At 33.7% G+C, this 20,777-nt stretch overlaps 2 protein-coding genes across 2 annotated transcripts in view; both read left to right on the plus strand.

Annotated features, from left to right (window-relative positions):
- The window catches only part of LOC149770033 (transient receptor potential cation channel subfamily M member-like 2), a 48,240-nt gene extending 34,299 nt beyond the window's left edge, over positions 1-13,941 (plus strand). The window contains exons 4-9 of the mRNA XM_089949500.1: positions 2,075-2,231; positions 3,632-3,809; positions 7,267-7,430; positions 8,309-8,507; positions 10,807-10,913; positions 13,803-13,941. Of these exons, the coding sequence (XP_089805626.1) occupies positions 2,075-2,231; positions 3,632-3,809; positions 7,267-7,430; positions 8,309-8,507; positions 10,807-10,913; positions 13,803-13,925 (928 nt within the window). The 3' untranslated portion in view covers positions 13,926-13,941. The remainder of the gene's footprint in view (positions 1-2,074; positions 2,232-3,631; positions 3,810-7,266; positions 7,431-8,308; positions 8,508-10,806; positions 10,914-13,802) is intronic.
- Positions 13,942-14,899: 958 nt separating this feature from the next.
- LOC149770034 (transient receptor potential cation channel subfamily M member-like 2) overlaps positions 14,900-20,777 on the plus strand; it is a gene marked incomplete at its 3' end in the record, with an annotated part of 72,620 nt that continues 66,742 nt past the window's right edge. The window contains exon 1 of the mRNA XM_089949499.1: positions 14,900-15,071. Within this exon, the coding sequence (XP_089805625.1) occupies positions 14,900-15,071 (172 nt within the window). The remainder of the gene's footprint in view (positions 15,072-20,777) is intronic.

Genomic DNA, 20,777 nt, shown 5'->3' on the forward strand with positions numbered 1-20,777 from the left:
AATGTTAAGCACATAACACTATAGACGTATTAACTTTTCGAAATATTATCATCATCAAGCAACTGTTAAAAGATTAGTGCCTTGCTCCGCCAAATGACTGCAGATTTGCATAATTGCAGGCATTGAGATATTTCGTTTTGTCAATACGGTAGCTGACACAGTTTTACTTTTGTATTTTTGTCAATTTTCTGTTTTATTTTATGATCTTGTATTATCATGAGTTTGTTTATTCTGATGTAATCTCTTTTTAAAGAGGAAATAAAGTCAGTCAGTCAGTCAGTCAGTCATACATACATACATACATACATACATACATACATACATACATACATACATACATTGTCGTGGATTTGTGCATGTATATTGATCATCTATTCATACAATAATGTCATCCTTGACAGTTATACTGATATGGATCTGCTATTAAAACAGATAAACTAAATTCTCTTCTGAGTTTGCTCCCCAATACATACCTTACATGTAGGATATCTTTTTGTTCCGGTGAATCTATAAAGTAGCGCAGCCATGATCATTTCGTAATGGTTCAACAAATTTGTAAAATGTTTTGTTGTTGTTGCTGCTATCTTTGATGGTGTTTTTCATTTTTGTTTTAATATCTGCATTGCTTAATATGTAAGTATGCTGTTAGGCAGACATACGATCCTTTAGTAGTCTGATCAATGAAAGTTCCAATGATTGGATTATAATTGTAGTGGGCATTTAGGACGTCAGCATTTTAATTAATCAAACTGTAGGAATTGAATAGGATACTGATATCAGACAATTGAATTGTATACTATAGTATGTTTTTATCTATATCTAAAGACATTTTTATTTGCGAATCCATTTAGCCAGTTGGTTACATGCACCTGCCAAACATATCAATACAAAAGTACTCCATGAATCCGTTAAATCGTATCCTTATCAAGATGTGGCCATTATCCGAAGCAGCTGTATATAGTTAAACCTCAGAATGGAGATGATTTCCACAATAAAGTATGTATTTTGTGAAGAACATATTTATGGTTTTACAAGGGTAGACGGATTCTGCACAATTAACTTCAGAAAGTGTCCTGCAATATAATGAGCTTTTTTATTTTTAAAATGTGTCATCTGTATGGACTCAGCATTGGCATAATTAAGTTCATGCACATTTTGAATAATGAGAAAATTAAATTTTGTTTGCATTATATTACGTGTTTCTGTAAAGGTTAGAAAGAAGCAGAATCTTCGATCTCTACGGAATCACTTATGCAAAACTTATCACTTTATGTTCAATGCATCAATATTGTCTTTACTAAACGAAAACATGACAATAGTGAGCCTGAATGCATTGAGATCAGTAAGCGTTTGTATAAACTTTAATATCTATAATTACTGTTAATCTGTGAAGTATACCTCGAAATGTGTTTGGAAGTTAAGTGTCTATTCTGTAAGTCGAGTGAAGTGTGACTTTACGTTTGACATTTAAGGAAAGGCTCCACTTGCATGTGACTGTAGACTTAATCCATTCCTATGTCCCATGCATCACTGTAGTCAAATTCAAAGCTACAGAGTAAATCTATATCTGGAATGCAGACAGAAAGATGGCCTTGATCTTTCAATGCCGTATCAAGTTCGTTCTTTCCTCCCACTCGGGGAAAAACACGTGGTGTTGTCTATGAAACAACTACCACCTTATTTTTTTTTTGATAAATTGTCCTAGAAACTGTATGATGTTGTACTTAGCGCGAAAATCGTTCGCAGTGTGTTTTTATATAATGAAATAAAACCCTACATTCTAATAGTTTTAGAGAATGCATTGTTACGTAGATTTTATATATTTTGTTTTATCTTGTTTTATTTCAATTGTGAATGAAATTTGAAGGATTTATGTTCCTAAAGTTCTTCTGCAATTCTTTCAACATTTCAGTTTTATAATTTTATTTTAATAGGCACTATATATCAAATATTTTCAAATGTGATCTTAAAGCATATTAATACATTGTAGAGGGATATTAAGTTATCTTTATTAATCAACACTGCATGCTACCTTATCGTGCCACAATGCACAATGTGTACTTCTTTGTTGCAGAATTTGTAAGTGTGGGACTCTCAAAAAGGACCATGACACCATTCAAACTGCTAGAGCTAACGAAGAATGGAATGTTGATATGGACACAGTGCCTGTACCTACTAATGCCTTTGGGAAGATTCAGTTTGATGATGATGTAGCAAATATTGAAAGAAAAGTAAGATTGACTGTATACCAGTTGATCTCTCTCGCCGCAATTGCGACATGACACACTTGCAAAATTATGTATACAATTAAAACCTTGTTCTCTAAAATACAGGTCATATGTGTATTTATATGAAGATTACAGCTTTTGAAAATTTCAACAAACAATATTTTGTCTTAAAATTTTAAAAAGAACTTAAAGCATTGTGAAATAAATTCCAAATAGTCCACAAAGTTCTATCAAAAGTCCTAATGAATAACGTTCTGATTACGTTTTAGTGCTGTTCCAAAAAGAGATCCAACACTGTGTTGATATGCCTGTAGTCTTAAATGTATTGATATACCTTTGGACTGTGGTCTGATGATGTACCAACAGTCTTTTGATGAATCTGAATATGATCCACGATGTCTGAATGCAGTATAATTCCATCTTCATGATTTTTTCCAAGAATATTCTTAAGAACATTGGTATTCCACAGAATAGTATTTTTTAAAAACAATTCCAACCAAATCAATAATTGAGCGCAACAGTACTAATGATGTCTGCTTCAAATGTTAACGCATGGATTAATAATTGTTCTAGTATACAAAATTATAAAACACTGTATTTGACCTAGGTCACAATTAGTATTTCTTGGAACTACTCTGGTACTTTAATATAATTATCCATTTTAAGTCACACACACACACACACACACATATATATATATATATATATATATATATATATATATATATATATATATATATGTATATATATATATATATATATATATATATATATATATATATATATATATATATATATATAGTTACGCATATTTAAATTTTATTGTTTGCTAGTTTTTAATCATGTGTTATGTTTAATTGTAATTTGTAATTGACCTTGTGTAGAATCAGGTTAATTGTGTACATGACTGTGGTACAAGACACAATGGCCATGTAGGCATTCATAGCCCATTATTTCACTAACTGATGCAAAACATCATTTGTTATTTGGCAAATATATATATATATATATATATATATATATATATATATATATATATATATATATATATATATATATATATATATATATATATATATATATATATATATATATATATATATGTAACAAATGAAATGCTATCTTTTGCACCAATCAAGCAATTATTATCTAACAAAGTACTGATTTGTAAGTAAACTTGTATCATAATGGTAATCAGCCTATTCAAATGATAACTATGTGCGTAATTTTAGCCGTATTATTTATTTATTTCCAGCTAGATTTCACAGTAATAAGAGATAGCCACCTATTGGAGGTTTATAGTTTAACATACTTGAACAAGGCTGTAAAATTATAATTAGTTCGACATATAAACAATCAAACACAAAAAGTCAACATATGCTATATTATTTTCAATTTCGCAGTTTGTCCGTGTTGACATAAAAACTGAAATGCCAAAGATGATGACAATGATGAAAATGTGGGGAATGGAAGAGCCAAACGTGATCATTTCTGTGACTGGTGATGAAGAAGACTTCAAGATGGACACACGTGTACAATTAGCGTTTGAAAGTGGCCTGATGAAAGCAGCACACAACATGGGTTTGTATTTAACATCTTGTTTAAGATTATTTCATACTTGTCCTATACATTGTAACATGATATTACACAAACATTCGTCTCATAATCCTTTTGATTTGTTTAATTATCTGACATAAAATGCATTGGCGAGAACATTAACATTCATCAGTGTGGTTTGGTTGGGGTTGCGGTAATATAATACAAGAGAACCGGCATAAGTCATCAAGCCAAATAAAAAATGTTTGCTAGGCCATTAAGCTTTTCTGTCACTTTGTTGAAAAAAGCAAATAAGGAAGAGATGAGTAGTGGTAGTGGTAGCACTGAAAAACCAGGTGATATAGGGTTCCCAGGGCACCTGTTTATTAAATAGTTGCTAAAGACAATTATTGAAACATTTGCATATTGATAGTAGGCCACAATCTATTTTATGTGGGAAACGGCTCATGTTGATTGCCACAGGCGTCTGTAAACTTAGAATGGTTCCCTCGGAAAATCAAAATAATCTCATTTTCAGACACTAAAATAGCTTAAAGATGGTCTTTAAAGTCCAAATTCAATATGGTAGCCAATCCCACTTATAAACAATTCAAGATTATAATTCTTTTCAGATATCCTAGAATTTAAGTTATGTTAAATATTAGGAATACATGTATCCTTGAATATGATTGTCAAATCGTATTATACATTTTGCCTATCAACATATTAATGCTTTAAATATCCTCTAATATATCGTGAAATCATATTATCAAGTTCAGGTGCCCTCAAACTTCGTTGGTAAATCGTATTAAATGTCATAAAACTTCCAATGTTTTGGTTACAGCATACAAATATTTGATGTGCTTGGCTTGTATCATTAACTCCTCTAATACACTTCCGTATGTCTATATCTGTATCATACATTTTAAGAAATAGAGTTGTGAAAAGGAAATACATTAGCCAACAAAACATGATGTTAAAAAATGGTACATATCTTGTAGTTTATGGTGACTCCCATGCCGAATTTAAGAAAAACTCTTTTGAAATTTTTCATTATTGCCAGTAAGAAGCACTCAATTATGAACAGAAAAGCCTTGATCAGCCTTATTTCTCACCCCCTCTCCATTACAGTTAAAAATAAAAAATAAGTATAAAATATATTTACAATAGATACAAAATTAAATTAAACAAAAATGAAAGATAAAATAAAAATGACAGACTGGCATATCTATATATATATAACGAGAACATTAGAAGTAAATCATAAAATCGGCCAACCTACCTAAAGCACGTTCATGCAGAAGGTGCATAAGATAGGGTTTAAGGAAACATGAATTATTTCCCCTCTTATGTTACGTGTTTAGGCTCGAATAAGCAGTAACACCGGAAAGAGTGAAAGGAACAAGATTTCAAAAATAGGATAATTTATTTCCCTGTTAAAATATTTTAAAAATGAAAAAAAAATATTAGAAAAGAATCAAATCGAAAGATAATCCAAGAATAATCCAAGAATAATATTTTGAAGTCCAAATAATAAAATGTTCTATTAAATTCAAGTTCGAGTCCCGACGAAGAATCCAAGATGACAGTCGATGTCGTATACAGTAACGTGTACTATGTTGAAAAGTTTACAGTTCCTTGTAGAAAAACAATAATTAATCCTCCGGTCTTGGAAATCCAAATTAATTTTTTAAGTAATGTCTTTGTTTAAGAATTCTTTATGAGCACAAACAATTTACAGAGAAACGAATTAATCTTTTAGAATCTGAAAAATGAAAATGTAACTCAAAAACTTAAAACTGGTTACAGCAGAAGAAAACAACTTGACAAGTGATCATGTTTACATATAAAAATTACGTAGCCCCTGTATGTTCTTGATAAAACCCAATCATGTTGCTCAGACAAAATCCTGTTTATTTGACGCTCAGTCAAGGCCAGAAACAGTTTATTTTATTATTAGGCATTTATGGAAAGATTCAGGTCAAACTGAATTTTCTGGAAAATATCATATTCCGAGCTAACAAAATTACATTAAATTGACAGGTAAAGAAAAGAAAAAGATTGCAAAACCCACAAGCAATCAAATCAAAACAAGCACAAATTAAATCAAATTTAAATTATATCAAAAATACGTGACACCCAATCTTTAAGGCTTTAATAGGCCCTATTGCATCATACCTCCCAAATGAGCAAGGAATTATGCATTTATAAAAGGGTTTAATTCTTTTGAACAAACTTATATAAAATGTTTGAACTGTATAGTTTTTTTAAGAATAAAAGATCACAATTGATTGTCGACAATTGTAGTGCCTTTCATTTGTCCTTGGATAATTTATTTCCTGCATGCAGTTAGGAGAATTCATACTTTATTTTCCACCGTCTTTTTTCTTCACCCACCATGTGCGTTACAGTTTTTCACCTCACATCCACACTCATTACTTATATGGAATAGGACCGTCTGCACCGCTTACGTACACCACTGGCATGTGCCAATAATAAGTTGTCTTTCCTCTGTGGAGCCATTTGCTTTAATTTTTTCCAATCATTCGTATTAGCATTATAATGTTTCCAATTAATTTTAACGTGATGTTAATACATTGAAAATGATGTTACTGGAAAAAGCAGCAGAGGTTGGAGCAGGCATCTCAGTGTTTTATTTCGACGCTTGATTGGTATGGGGTACGGGTATTTTGAAGAAAGTGTCCGGTCGCGAAGATTCTTTTCCTGGATTTATGGTGACCATAATCAGTTGACAGGGATAATCATTTTCAGGAGGATCCGTCCTTTTGTCAGTAGGAGTATACAAAATGATTTTTAAGTTGGGCCCCTTCCGCTGCTTGAACAAGTGTAACATTATTGGATGATTATGTGCTAAACGTACTAGTGTTAATGTCAATCAATGGCACTTGTGACTAGTTTGTTATGGAGTCCGTGCGCTCAGAAGTCAGTTGTACCAGATGCTGATAAGCTTGGTTCAAACTGATTTTCCAGTAAAAATCAACGTGCACTGCAACAACGCACAGTTGTAATTGCAATCATCAGATTTGTTTCAAATTCAAATTTCAATCGGTAACATCATTGCCGAAAACGTACGTATATATTCCATTGTTAAATGTTGATAAGTGATTAACCATTATATCCTAACAGTTTATTTTTTTACCAGAATTGTCTTTGTGCAGGCCAGTATTGATCTAGAAGCATCATAGGTTTTAGACAAACCCTGACTAAAGGGTCTGACAATGATCGGCTCAAGTAAATACATGTTACACCAGAACTTCCTCTTTCGAGAATGCTTTCTTAGTATTCTGCTTAAATCAGCTAATTCCTCCAAATAAAGGGTTTGACGTGGCGACAGTTGTATTCTGTTTAATGTGATACACTAATAGTATTGTCAGGTAATAAAGTAATTCCAATTACTTAGCATTGCATGGAATTTTATTTGTGCCTTTTGATTTTCAAGATATAGATGGGACGTAACATAGCACAACTACGTTTCTTTCAGGTGCCTGGATTATAACTGGAGGGACCTATGCTGGTGTTGTGAAAAATGTTGGAGAAGCAGTAAGAAAGAATCCAATGAACACTAGAAATCGGAAACCAGCTGTTGCCATTGGTATAGCACCATGGGGAGTCATTCAGAACAGAAGGGACCTGGAGCTCAAAGAGGTGATATTATGTGTGATATGATGTTGTTTATCCATGTAATTTTTAAAATAACTATTAAGTCTGTTCACTATGTTCTTTGTTGCATGTTTGTTAAAAAGTGGGAACTTTTACTGTACAAACTATCAAACGTAAATAGAAGATTTTTAAAAATAGTTAGTGTCATTGGCACTATATAGCCAAATTCGTACTGATGTGATAATTAAGCCCTATAGATACACACATACTGCTCTGCCATAAACAAGCTGATACTCAGAATATAGTTAATTTAATTGACGAAGATATGGGTCTAAACGTCTCCACGCCTGCATTAATCCATTTACTTTTTCTTTATAGGAGAATATAAATTTGCTTTATTCAAATTTAAATGACTAAATCGATTCTACGTTTGTGAACCAATGCTGGCAGACTCTGGCATCAAGCCCTGTATAGGATGCCAGTCAATATCGGTTAGACCACGCGAATATAATGACACCTACACACAAATATAATAACTATATTATCCCTAATTTACAACTGCCCTAAATAGAGCTTGATCAAGGAATTACATCACTGACCTTGCAGATACTCAGTCTAAGTATCTCATAATCCTAATTCCGCCATTCTAATTAATATGCAATGATATAAATGATATATTACAAAAATACCGTAAATCCGTTTTGTGTGCTTCAAAGTTCATTTTCAAATAAGCAATTAAAATGACTTTTCTGTGGAAACAACATAATTCTTTTCTTCTTTGTTAGATAATTAGTCAACCCTCACTTTCTCAACCATGCTAATGTCTGCATAACATAAAAATGATAAATTCAGAAGAAGAAAAAAATATCAGTTAAACAAATGGACGATTTTTTTATAACTTGTGATACTTTATCTTGATATAGGGGACATCTGAGCCTGCGAAATACCATATCAACGGGAAGCCAAATTCAAATGAGTGCTTTCTGGACCCAAATCACAGTCACTATATTTTAGTGGATGATGGAATCCAGCACAAGATTGAAACTGAGAACGATAGTATCAGTGATTTCAGGGTTCGACTGGAACAGGCAATATCCAAAATGACAACAGACAAAAAACATGGTAATGCTCTTTCTTGATATTTAATAATTTCCTGCATCCAAGCAATGTCTGTCTGTAAAGAGTGATGACCAGATCTGCCATCACTTAATCACATACAAAACAAGTTCATTACTGAGAATGGTAAGCAGACAACGAAAACTTTAAAACGTCTGGGTTTCAGCTTTAGATTTTTTGTTGACCAATCACAAACAATGTTATTTTTGTAGTTCATTAAAAAAATTGGCTGATTAGGGAAATTCACTCTCACAATCAAGTTAAAAGTTTTTCTTATATTCAGGTCTCATCTGACATCACATTATCTATACGTATCACAGTTAAATGTACTTTTTTCGCATGTACTGCTCATTATTTTTAATAATAATAATAATAATAATAATAATAATAATAATAATAATAATATTATTATTATTATTATTATTATTATTATTATTATCAGTGGTAAAAATGTAACGTAGAAAAAGAAGAATTTAGTATCTTCCGGTCTTACTAGGTGCAGAAAGGTTCAACATATTCTGGAGATGGAAGTTAAAATAATTTCAAGGAAAAGATAATATTTTGGGACATATTTATTCAATTTCATCTCATACTTATATTGTCATGATAATGAAGAGATATGCATTCGTTCTAATGTACAAATTCAGTCCTAAACACTGAAGTATAATTTCAAAACTTAGTTTAAAGATTCCGATCTTATGCAATGAGCCAGGCTGAATGTAAATGTTTGGTAATGTAGGCAACATCTATAGTTTAAAATTATTTGTGTCATGTTTTATCAAAATATAAAAATAAATTCACACATAGAGTTTGTATGTTTAAGAATTGCTGTATTTCAAAGTCTTGGTTTCTAAAATGTTTAGACCATCATCATTCCTCTTTGTTCAGACTGGTACTTCGGGTCTTCACGGCTGCTCTCTATCTAGGGCTATCTGTTATTCCACCTTCTTTCAAATGGGGATGGTCTTAAATTTGGTACAGAGTGTTCTACACAAGTCATGGCTGATCATTCCCTTCTGCGTTTGCCTTCAGGGTTCCAGTCCAGGGCATGGCGTGCTATGTCCGGCTGGACTCTCGATAGGGTATGTCCAGTCCATCTCCTGTTGCGTTCCTTTAAGTTGGATATTTATGTATATAATGTCATTTGCCATAATTCCTGGTTCCTGATTCAATGTGGCCATCTGATGTACAGGATCTGTTGGAGACAAGTAGTGACGAAAATCTGTAGCTGGTGTTTCAAGTTTGTTTGTCTCCCGGTCTCTGCCATATGAACCAGCGCAGATGAAGTCACTGGAGTTGAAGTTTTGTTTCTCCAGTGGCCCGAGAGTGCTTGCCTTTGGAACCCTCATCTGTCCTCCTGACTTGTTAACAATGATGCCAAAGTATTGGAACTTAGCGACATTCTCAATAGCATTTCGTATGGTCGGCAGGTATCTCTAGGCTGTTAGTTTGGGTTCGAGAAAATAAGCTCCTTAGCTGCATGTGCTGGAGTGTGTGCCATCAGACTAATATCATCTGCAAAGACAAGTCTTCCAGTATATGGATCAGGGTTTACTGTATTCGTTGTGGTCTATTCGCACCTTTATCACCCAGTGTATCATTAGTGAGAAGATACATGGTGATAAAAGCATCATTGCTTGCATACACTAAATATAGTATAGGCATTGAAGGTGGTCCCAATTATAGGCTAGATTACAACATTAAGAGAATCTATAAGGTCCTCCTGAGTTGTGCATTATATATCGTTACTATAATATGAGTTATTTAACAAATATTTGTTTCACTTATATAATTATCTATTGCTTCTGTGTATTTCTTATCAGCAACTCACCATGCCCAATTTGAGTATTTCTCCTAAAATATAAAGATGTCATGATGCCTTTATAAATAGCATATCACAGATAAAATAAATCTACACCATCGAGTTGAGCTGTATATACTCCCTTCGCTAAATTATGTATTCTTATATTCCAGCATTTTAAAAATCTTGCAGTGCCAATAGATGTACATCCTCACACTCTCAAAAGTTTCCGATATCATATTGTTGGAGAACACAATTGTGACGTTCTTGGATTACTTTTTGGTTTAACGGTTATTCTATCTAGCAAACGTTCCGATCCAGAGGAACGTCTCAGGACCTTGTAATTTCAGCAGCGTGACGTTTAGTCTGAGGCAACTACATGAAAAGGACAAAGATTGATGTAAAGTAACGTGTTCGTGGCATATCATATATGAAGTTAAAGTATGCCCTGTAAGCATGCTGTGTTGAATGTAAAATCTGTGTTTCTTATACCATTCATTGCAGATGTCCTACCAGTACTTGTATTAATAATGGTTCTAGGAGGACGAAGTCGTACATTGACGACAGTTAATAATGCTCTGAAGGACAATACACCGGTTGTCATTATAGAGGTAACAGAAAACTGAATTGTATATAAATTATAACATTTAATACTGCAGTTACACTAGAACAAGATGAATCAAATGTGTATCACCTAGACCGGGATCGTCTGCATAGAAGATATTCTTTTTACTGTAAATTTCAAACAAACATAGTATAATGTTGTTCAGTTAGAGCAATGGTCAACCTAGGTCTACATTAATTGCATTCGTATGCAAATCATGTATCGTTATATCTGATGTGCGTGTTTAGTAGGCTTTTTTGATTGAAAACTAAACCTATGATGTTTACTACAATAAGGACTGGTTGTTAAATCCTTGAAAATATTTGTATTGTGATGATGTTTCTAGTCCGATTTCTTGTTTGCAATATAAACAAGCGAAAGTGTTATAGCCAAACCGTCCAATACAATCGTACTTTTATAAACAATATTCTTAATATGACACTTTAAAACATATAGCATATAACATGTTCATGTGTTTACCGTGTAAACAGTAAACAGTTGTGATTGCCATATCATCATGGTATATGCTCTTGAAACATTAATATTCCTTTGCTGTTTAATACAGTTAATTGCCATTGATATGATTTGAAAGTTAAACGCAGTACGCGATAAATAATCATCCACTTATTGACAGTAGCTTGAGCTATTTTGTGTTACTGGTACCTTCAACATTGCTGTAGTTAGCAGGCATATATAAAGTTTACAAAGTGGAACAACCCAATTCATTAGAAATTATACAAACCAAAATTTCCTATTAAGAAAGCATGGGAACGCTGTTAAATATTATTGAATTGTTTGTGATCAGCAAATGTTTGAATTTCCTCTACACATGTAATTCAATAATAAGCTAAGCAGAATGATCTTGGTAGATAAAATTTTAATGCTAGGAGCAGTATGAACTGGTGATCCCTTTTTGCAATGAAAATGTTAAATATCACATATAATACACAAACAGGAATTGCAAGAGCTGACAAAATAAACAATTTGGCGAATGCATATTTTACACCGATTCACAGCAATGCAGGTGTGAAAAGATCATTTTCAATGCTGAAAACAATTCAAAAAGATCTGTAATTAAGTATGAATAAGTAGATCACCCAGTTAGTGGTGAGAAAAAGTTTAGCGTTAATGAAACTGTCCAGTCGTTTTTTATAGGCTTGCATGACCTAATAACTTATTCTCAATTGTACAACATTGCTTATATACAAACAGTGCTATAGATTGACACCCACAATAATCCAAACGGTTCAAAGACATGCAAAGTTTTGGGAAGTTTGCTTTTGATTGGGAAGTTTGCTTTTGATTGGGAAGTTATGCCACAAGTATAGGTAACACTTAAGGTGCAGACGACTAATGCAAACATACTTAAAAGTTGACTGATAATAATAGAATATTAGTTTTAAATATAGAATTGAACAGCTTTTCACATATGTGGTCCTTTGTCCAATCCCATATGAACGATTCAAGGTGGTCATTGATATTCTCAATTTTCTCCCATTTTCTTAAATATCACACTAACATTAAAGTGCATTACATATTAATACATATTAATTTGTTGCAACCTTTTTAAGTTTGTAAGTTACGAATCATACAATCCAAGGTAACCTTGACTATCACCAGGATAGGCATTTACATTGAAACCAAATTTGTTGTTGACAAATGTAACACTTTAATCGGGGCAACGTTTTGATTGATATTTAACATTGCATACAATTAAAATGAAAAATGAATTTTGTTATAAATTGAATTTATACATATTACGTAGTGCAAGTTATTGCAGTGTTTGCCATTAAGGCAGCATGCCTTCTAATAAGCAGACAATCTAATCACAACAGGTGAAAATACTTTACATATCAGTACACATGTTGCCATTACAAAACTAGCTACTATAATGAATTATGATTTTTAATTTAATGGAAGGGGTCTGGAACTTTTTATTTACGATTAAAAATTATAGTGATTTTTGTAAATTTCTCCTAATTTAGGAACCATTAAAAGTCAATTCTTTAGTAACTGTTGTAGTTGTAGTTAAACACGGCAGCATAACTGGTGCAGGAAGAACCTGGCAAAAAAAAACGGAAACAACCACCGACCCACTAGAAGCTACTGGCAAACTTTCTCACATACCCACATTGGCCGAATCCATGACTCAAACCCACGCACACAGGTGAGATGGCAATGATCGGTAACGGTGAGCGCTTTAGACACTCGACCTATCCGGGCCTCTCTTTAGTAACAGAACTAATGAGTGAATACTATAAACCATGTACAAAGCGATAGAATTATGCAGTAAATATGCTTACTGCCAAGTCATCTTAAGCATCTAATGTGGCTTCATGATGTTATACCACATGTGACAGTAGTCAACAATTCCAACATATCAGATATAACAAAATATTGAATCTTATCAATCATTTTCCATTTTTATCTAAAGTATTATGTAAAACATTTATAAGAAATATGGAACATAATTTATATCATGATTTGGGTCCTTTGCTGATTGTTTTATTCAGAGTTGACTGTTTTCTAAAAGTATGAGAATGGTTTACATAACAACACACAAAAGGCATGTAGAATGTGTGAATGGTCTTTCTTCCTTGAACATGGATACATTAACACCAAGAGTTTGAACTAATATTCCCATAATGAAATATAAATGAAAACAAAAGTTTGAGTATACACAGAATATTCCGAAAATGCATAACATATACGTAGTTTATCGGTTTCACAAAAATGATTGAATTTTGTTTCTTACATGTGTTAAGTCATGAAAGTAAGCTGGAAATATTTTCGTATTAGGTGAACACTGAAAATTCAAGACCACAAAGGAGAATGAAAAATTGTGTTCCTCAATCATCGGAGGAAAATATGCATCTTTAAATTTTGTTTATTGCAGGGATCTGGAGGAGCAGCAGACATACTAGCTTATGCTTTCAAACACCTGGCAAAGGTTGAGGATTACGACAAAGATAATGAGGGACAAGCAAACATGAGGTTTATGAATGCAAATTCTCATTGAAGATGAATAAGTACATTCTGTGCCGTAAATTGTTTGTTGGTATATGATGGCTCATCAAATTCTGAAAGGTTATATCACGCCTTGGGAAGTGTAGTAAAACCAAGTTTAGGCCAGCACAATTGTGGTTCTGAGTCTGATACACTAACCACGGAATTAAGGCAGATTCGATTAAAATCTGGATATTAATCGCAAATGAAACACAACGTGTATATTGGTAATACATGTGCAAATTATTAGGTATTTGGAATGCAAAATAAATGTTTGCGAATGTATGTAAAATAAAAACGAAAATTATGCATTCAGGTTTAAAGACCAGCTATATATTCTAAACACGTTGTCGTTACCTTGTGAACTTATCACTAAGAACAAAGCTGTATAAAACGTAATGATATTCTTATTTTGATGCAAGCTGTTTGACGAAAAATATAAATGTAAGAAGTAAGGCATTACGTCATCACCCATCATATGCAGCATTTATATAAAAATTATTTTAAGCAAATCAAAAAAATGTCTTGTTGAATAGATTCAGCATAAAAGTTCTGATATATGATAGATTTAATAATTTAGCAGACAAAATTTCATATATGGTATTTTAGCTAAGTTATTTCTGTAAGTGGATTGATAGGTAGAGTTTATTTGTCGGTCCATCACTCGTTTTGAAGCGACCATTGTAGAAAAGGAAAAGGAGCCAGTCAGTATATAATAATATTGAAAAAATGGTAACGGAAACATGGTATGCAGCATGTTTGTGACAAACTATGTGTTTAATGATACAGTTGATGATCAATATAAACTTTGGGTCGATAAATACATTGTACAACATATTTATATTAACAATTTAACACTTATTGTTTAATTAGTTGTTAATATTTTTTTCTGGAAAATGGTTGAAACGCTGAACTATGGCTCAGTGAGTATCTCTTTAGTAATGGTTTAATAGATAATACATTTGTTTCAACAGAACCGAAAAGCATATGACAAAAAGCCTGGAATGTAAGATCAAGGATAAAATGAAGAAGGAAAAGATAGATTGTAATATCGATGTAATCAAGGAATGCCTTGCCAAGTCCGATCTTATTCATATATTTAAAGTGGGCAGAGATAACCATGGCATTGATGCTGTCATGCTTAATGCATTGATGAAAGGTAAATGATTCTTGCAGTGAAATATAAATGTTTTGATTGCCTTACTAGATAATTATATTATGATATCGTATTTACAGTGACAAAAGTAGCCGTTCCAATTTTGCTTGTTCTAATATTAGTTTAAACTCATCACCACACTAACTAAATTAATTTAGAAATTTCCATTAGATTTCTACAGCTTTAATGAAACCAAATGAATGCGATATACGTATACCTATTCCAATACAGTAATGCATATGTTAAGCATAGACTTGAACACAAGATATACAAACGTTAAAAAATATAATTGATTTTCTCGGAGTCTGCTGTAACAGTAACATCCAACAATAACTGATTGTTACAGATAGCTTAGTATTATATGTTGTAGATAGGTAAAACATCTCAGCTAGTCATGTGAGATAGGTAGACTAGCATGATAATTGTTCATAAAATACTTTTGTATATTTTTTATAGTTAGACTAATTTTGGATTTGTTACTTGAATTAGCTTTGCAGTTACCTTGATATTACCCTTTTAAGTTTTCTCCAGAACAGGATTATGATGATGATTATACCTAATTTACGGCACTAAACATTTAACCATCTATATGATTATGAATGAGGTTTTCACACGAATGTGATGTTGCAGTAGCTGTTGAGAAATAAAATAAATATGAGTCGATTTTTGATCATACATACAGTGTGGTCATAATCGAGTCGAATGTATTAGTGAAAAATAGATTCTGCATAGATTTGCTGATGCAAACTATGGAATGCGAGGAGAGTGTCACTTACATATACAGGATTTCTTATTAACCCCATGGATTCTTTGTAAGTTTCTTAAAAACATTTGATATTGCTAATTCGCAGTCATGATGTGACAAATTATGTGCAGATGGCTGCAATACTAGATTATATTTGGTAAAACTACTTATATTCATTGTGATAGTAAACAAATATATATTCATTATAAACATATAACGTAAATTGCAGCCTCTGTACTATACCCGTTAGTCCCGTTTTTATTCATGGAAGTCCTAAACGTTTATATCCATACGGGTTGGATAAGAGAATATGAATGTATGCTATAATAATAATAATACGATTTATTATTGAAATGGGATCTATGACCATATCTACCGTATACATGAATAAGCGATACTGATGAGTGGTGAAAAGTGGGCGTTTGACCCTTTTGACCCCTCAAAATATTTTGAAGGGATTTATGCAGGTCTATCTTCACATAATTAATTTACCAATCGACTAGAGTATAAAGAATACAACGTAGGAACTGAGATAGCTTTATTGTTTGGATGCATTATATAGATTTCTCAAAGAGGCTCAAAATACTCTGTATGCATTCTCATAGATATTATATAAGCACATTGATCAGACGAATAATTTGGAGGTGATCTAAGAAATGGAACGAGATAAACTAGGGCAGATTTACTAGCAAAACACGATTATAAATATAGTGATGTGAAAAGTAAAGTCGCAAGAGAAAAGTAATAATTCGCCCACTGAATCTAAAGTTTTTTGATAATTTTAGTGAAACATATTCCAGCTGTAATAAAGATGATATCGAAGAACAAATCAAATAAACAAATGCTTTTGTGTATTAGTATGGAAATCAAATCCTATCATGCCAGACGACTGTATTTGCGTTGCAAAGTAATATATTACGATGCAGAAGTGATGCAGCGTAAGTATTTGATAAAATCAGTAACGGCAGTTGTCGAAGATAAATATCTGAAAAGCAAAGATACATTTTGCAAGACGTTTGACATTATTAGATACGTTCAGAATTCTGTCAAAATTCATGCTGGTGCTGTACTCAGTGATGGACCATTTGAGATTATCGATGCAGACTTTTTCATGAAAGATATTATATTTAGCGCGCGCAAAGCAATTTCGCTATCAGTACCCTGAAATAGCCGTAATTAATTATTTGACAAGGGCTGATCAACAACTTAGTATTAATTGTGCTGACATCAGATTCCATTGGTTTTGTATAAAGTAGCACCGGAGTATTATAACAAGATAACACAACACAGCAGTGTTTACGCACAATTAGATAAGCACTATCGCCTTTATATAAAAATATCCACTAGGAATAATAAATGCAAAGGTTCCTATGTTGGAATATGCTAACTTTGTGCAGAACATGGCATTACGAGCACAGTGAAACAAATACGGTGGTGTTACGTAATGGACCAGGTACATGACATGTCTTACATATGGTATCGGGGTCAAGTCATATAATCAATTTTGCCGACTATGTCGATTTGTTCGTGAATACCATTTGACGCGAGAAAATAAACCGATACCTGTCATTGCACAGACATATACAAAAGACAATAAAATAGAAATAATTGAAATCATAGGTACTACTGAAGCGATTAAAGTTTTTAATCCTGGTAAAGCTCAATCCTTAAAATAAGTCATTGATCCACTTAATTAGAGGCGCATGCCTGCCGAGCCTGAGCTCAAACAGATCGCACATCAACACGAACTATACATACCATGTTGTATAATAAAGGCTGACATATTTAAATTATTGAGACCCACTTGGTCCACCATCGCCACCACCGGTTGCCACTGCAACATCAACGATTACTAATAAAACAACAGCACAACAACTCGAACAATTTGCGATTGATAATAATATCTGAATACCAAGAGGTGCAAGAAAAGTTGACAGCCTTGCGTCATGAATTAAACAGTCTCAGTAGTTTTACATCTGCTATTGCTACTGAAGCAGCCAAGTATTTTCGTGCAAATCACAGCAAACATAAATACCTGAAAACAAATTTCAAAAGGGCAAGGGCAAATAGAGAATCACGTGGCAATTATCCAACCCACATACAAACCAGGCAGATACACCCAACAAATGTTAATTCATACGATTGCTGGAATCGTATCAGTATTACAAAACTTCGGACAGTCTAGTGTTTAAGCAGACATTGTTCTTAGCGCCTATTTGGTTATGCCACTTGACATGGAAGGATTCAGAACTAGAAAATCCTCGATTCATAGTGGTGGCGTCGTAATTTTGAACAGTATAAATATCAGCGCCATCAACGATAAAATTGGTGAAGAAAATAGAAAAAAATTCTCGAAACGTTGCAGAAACTCAAGAATGCAGGATCAGGATGGACTCCTGAAAGATAATAAAAGCTGAAGTACAACTCGAAAATACTGGCAGCTCCTGGGTAAAGTCAATTTTACTAAAGTCACACTGAACAAATTTAAAACACTTAACCCAGATATCTCAGTTAATGTGTTCACTTACAACACAAGCTTTAAACCGTTTGCATTATCCCCACATCGGCAGCATGGACGAATCTAGACTGATTTGTTATTAGAAAGTGAAATGATCGAATCAGATTCGGTATCTCACTAGATATGGATAAAGAATCTTGCTCGGCTGCTTAACCAACACAGTATGCATCACGGTAAGACATATCCATGCAGTTGTGGCATGCAGAGGTGGCATGTGTGTATTTTGCACCCATCAACTGCTCACCAGCCATGAGCAGTGGAATCAGAGGGTATATGTTGGGATGCATTATTGTCAATAAGCGAGCTTAAGCAGGAATTGCTCGCCGATATTGACCAACATTTGTCCATCGGGCGTTCACTTTGTTGCAAAATAGCAATGATAGGTCACATTTACACTCGTGCCAACAATCCAAACATCGGCGTGTATGACGCCGCTCTCTTTATCAGTATCACCTTGGATATTGCGAAAATAACCTCTATGAATTTGCGATGATGCAATCGCTGCCAGTTTGGTAGATTTCAGTGGATTGATCCTGCGCAAGTGGATATAGAAAAGCATGTGCACGATTACAGCATTAACATCTACCACCGATCCTTCTTTGAAGTTCATAACGAATACCCCAAACATTTACACAATGTGCACAAGGATTATCCGCTGACACCAGAACCACATGGTTGTCCCAGTATCAATGCTATATCGTTGATGAATATGGATCAAATACACTGAATGCACCAAAAAAACTAGTACCAAGTCTATGGACCAAACACAATTATGAACTGCAGGTACGAATCATACAGCTTTATCTGCGACTGGTTGTGAGTATGACCAAGGTCCATCGAGTACTCGTATTTCGCCAGCAGCCTAGGATGGCTTCGTATATTCAGATGAATACGGATCTGAGAAAAAAGGCTACCAATGACTTTGAGAAGGTTTTTCTTGAAGATCATGACAATGCCGTGTTTTGAAAAACCATTGGGAATTTGTGCAAACGAGTCCGCATAGATCTTGTCCGTGATAGTGAACAAGACAAACTTCGAAGGCTTGTCGCTGACTCGGCATTTGAATCATGAAAAATCTTTCCTGGTGGTCTTTTTGCCCTTCCCATTCAAACAATGAAAACTACCGCTGAGAAATCCAGTTTATGTTGGTTTGTCAGTACTGGACTTGTCAAAGCTGGTCATGTACAAGTTCCACTGCGACAAGATCATTTTACATAAATCGAGTCAAGATGATGTACACCAACATTGACTCGTTGCTGACACATATTACCACCGATGATGTGTGCGCGGACGTGGCACAACCATGTTTAGTAAAATAATTTGATACAAACGAGTATCCAAAACAACTGCCGTTATTTAGCAACGCAATTGAAAAGGTTGTTGGTAAGGTCCAAAACTAATGATCGGTGAAACCAGTCGAAGACTGTGGGACTGCAACCGGAACTGTAAACAACTGTTGTTAACTCCTAGAACATTTGTTTTGAAGGATTTCAAGCACAAGCTGTACTTGGAAATTCTTTGAGACTGACGTGAGTTCGTATACACTGCAACTATGATATAGTGCCAGAAACATCGCATAGGTGTTTACCGAGGCACCAAAGTGAGTTTGTTCTCACTTGATACCAAACCATGGATACTACCCGCTGAATTACCACTTAAGCGTTTGGTCATTGTGATGTTGTCAACCGACTTACGATTGAAGTCCACGAACAGTCACTAGAGCATTTACCGCGTTAATACAAATCCTGCTGGAACGACTTCCATTCGCAATTATACTCACACAAATTTCCTGCTTGGTTGTTTTAGTCCAATCGGGGAAGTTCTCGGAATATCAGTTTGTTAAGTGATAGTAAATACATCCACGGATCATACAGTGTCAGCAACATGACATTGCCCACCTTCTCCCTCTTCCGGCATATATATATATATATATATATATATATATATATATATATATATATATATATATATATATATATATATATATATATATATATATATATATATATATATGTATATATATATATATATATATATATTCTGAATAACAGTGACACTCCTATCTAGAATCGCGAGACAATTTGCTTGGTAAATAAGCCCTCAACATGGTCTTACTGCCCCAAAAAAGTGTTCTGACGTTTCAAGTTACATATCTAGATAATAACCAGGAGCCAAACAAAATGTTATTTGACACCTTATTAGTCACTGAAGTTTCTTTGCGGTTAAACGGACAGCGGGAACCCTCAGGCGAAATCCTTCATGTCTATGCATCCGACGCTCCTCATGTTGGACTTGCATATCGCAGTATGTGGTCGTACATGGGCCGGTATCAGAACGTCGACACTGGTGTATTTAATTTCCCGAAAAGACTTTCATACCTTGTACCCAATGTATTAATTTTCTTTGGAGCATCTGAAGTTGTTGAGGTAATTAGTTGTCGACATGC

The sequence above is a fragment of the Sinohyriopsis cumingii genome, unplaced genomic scaffold, assembly GCF_028554795.1.
Source record: "Sinohyriopsis cumingii isolate HCF-2022 unplaced genomic scaffold, ASM2855479v2 utg002822l, whole genome shotgun sequence".
Taxonomy (NCBI): domain Eukaryota; kingdom Metazoa; phylum Mollusca; class Bivalvia; order Unionida; family Unionidae; genus Sinohyriopsis; species Sinohyriopsis cumingii.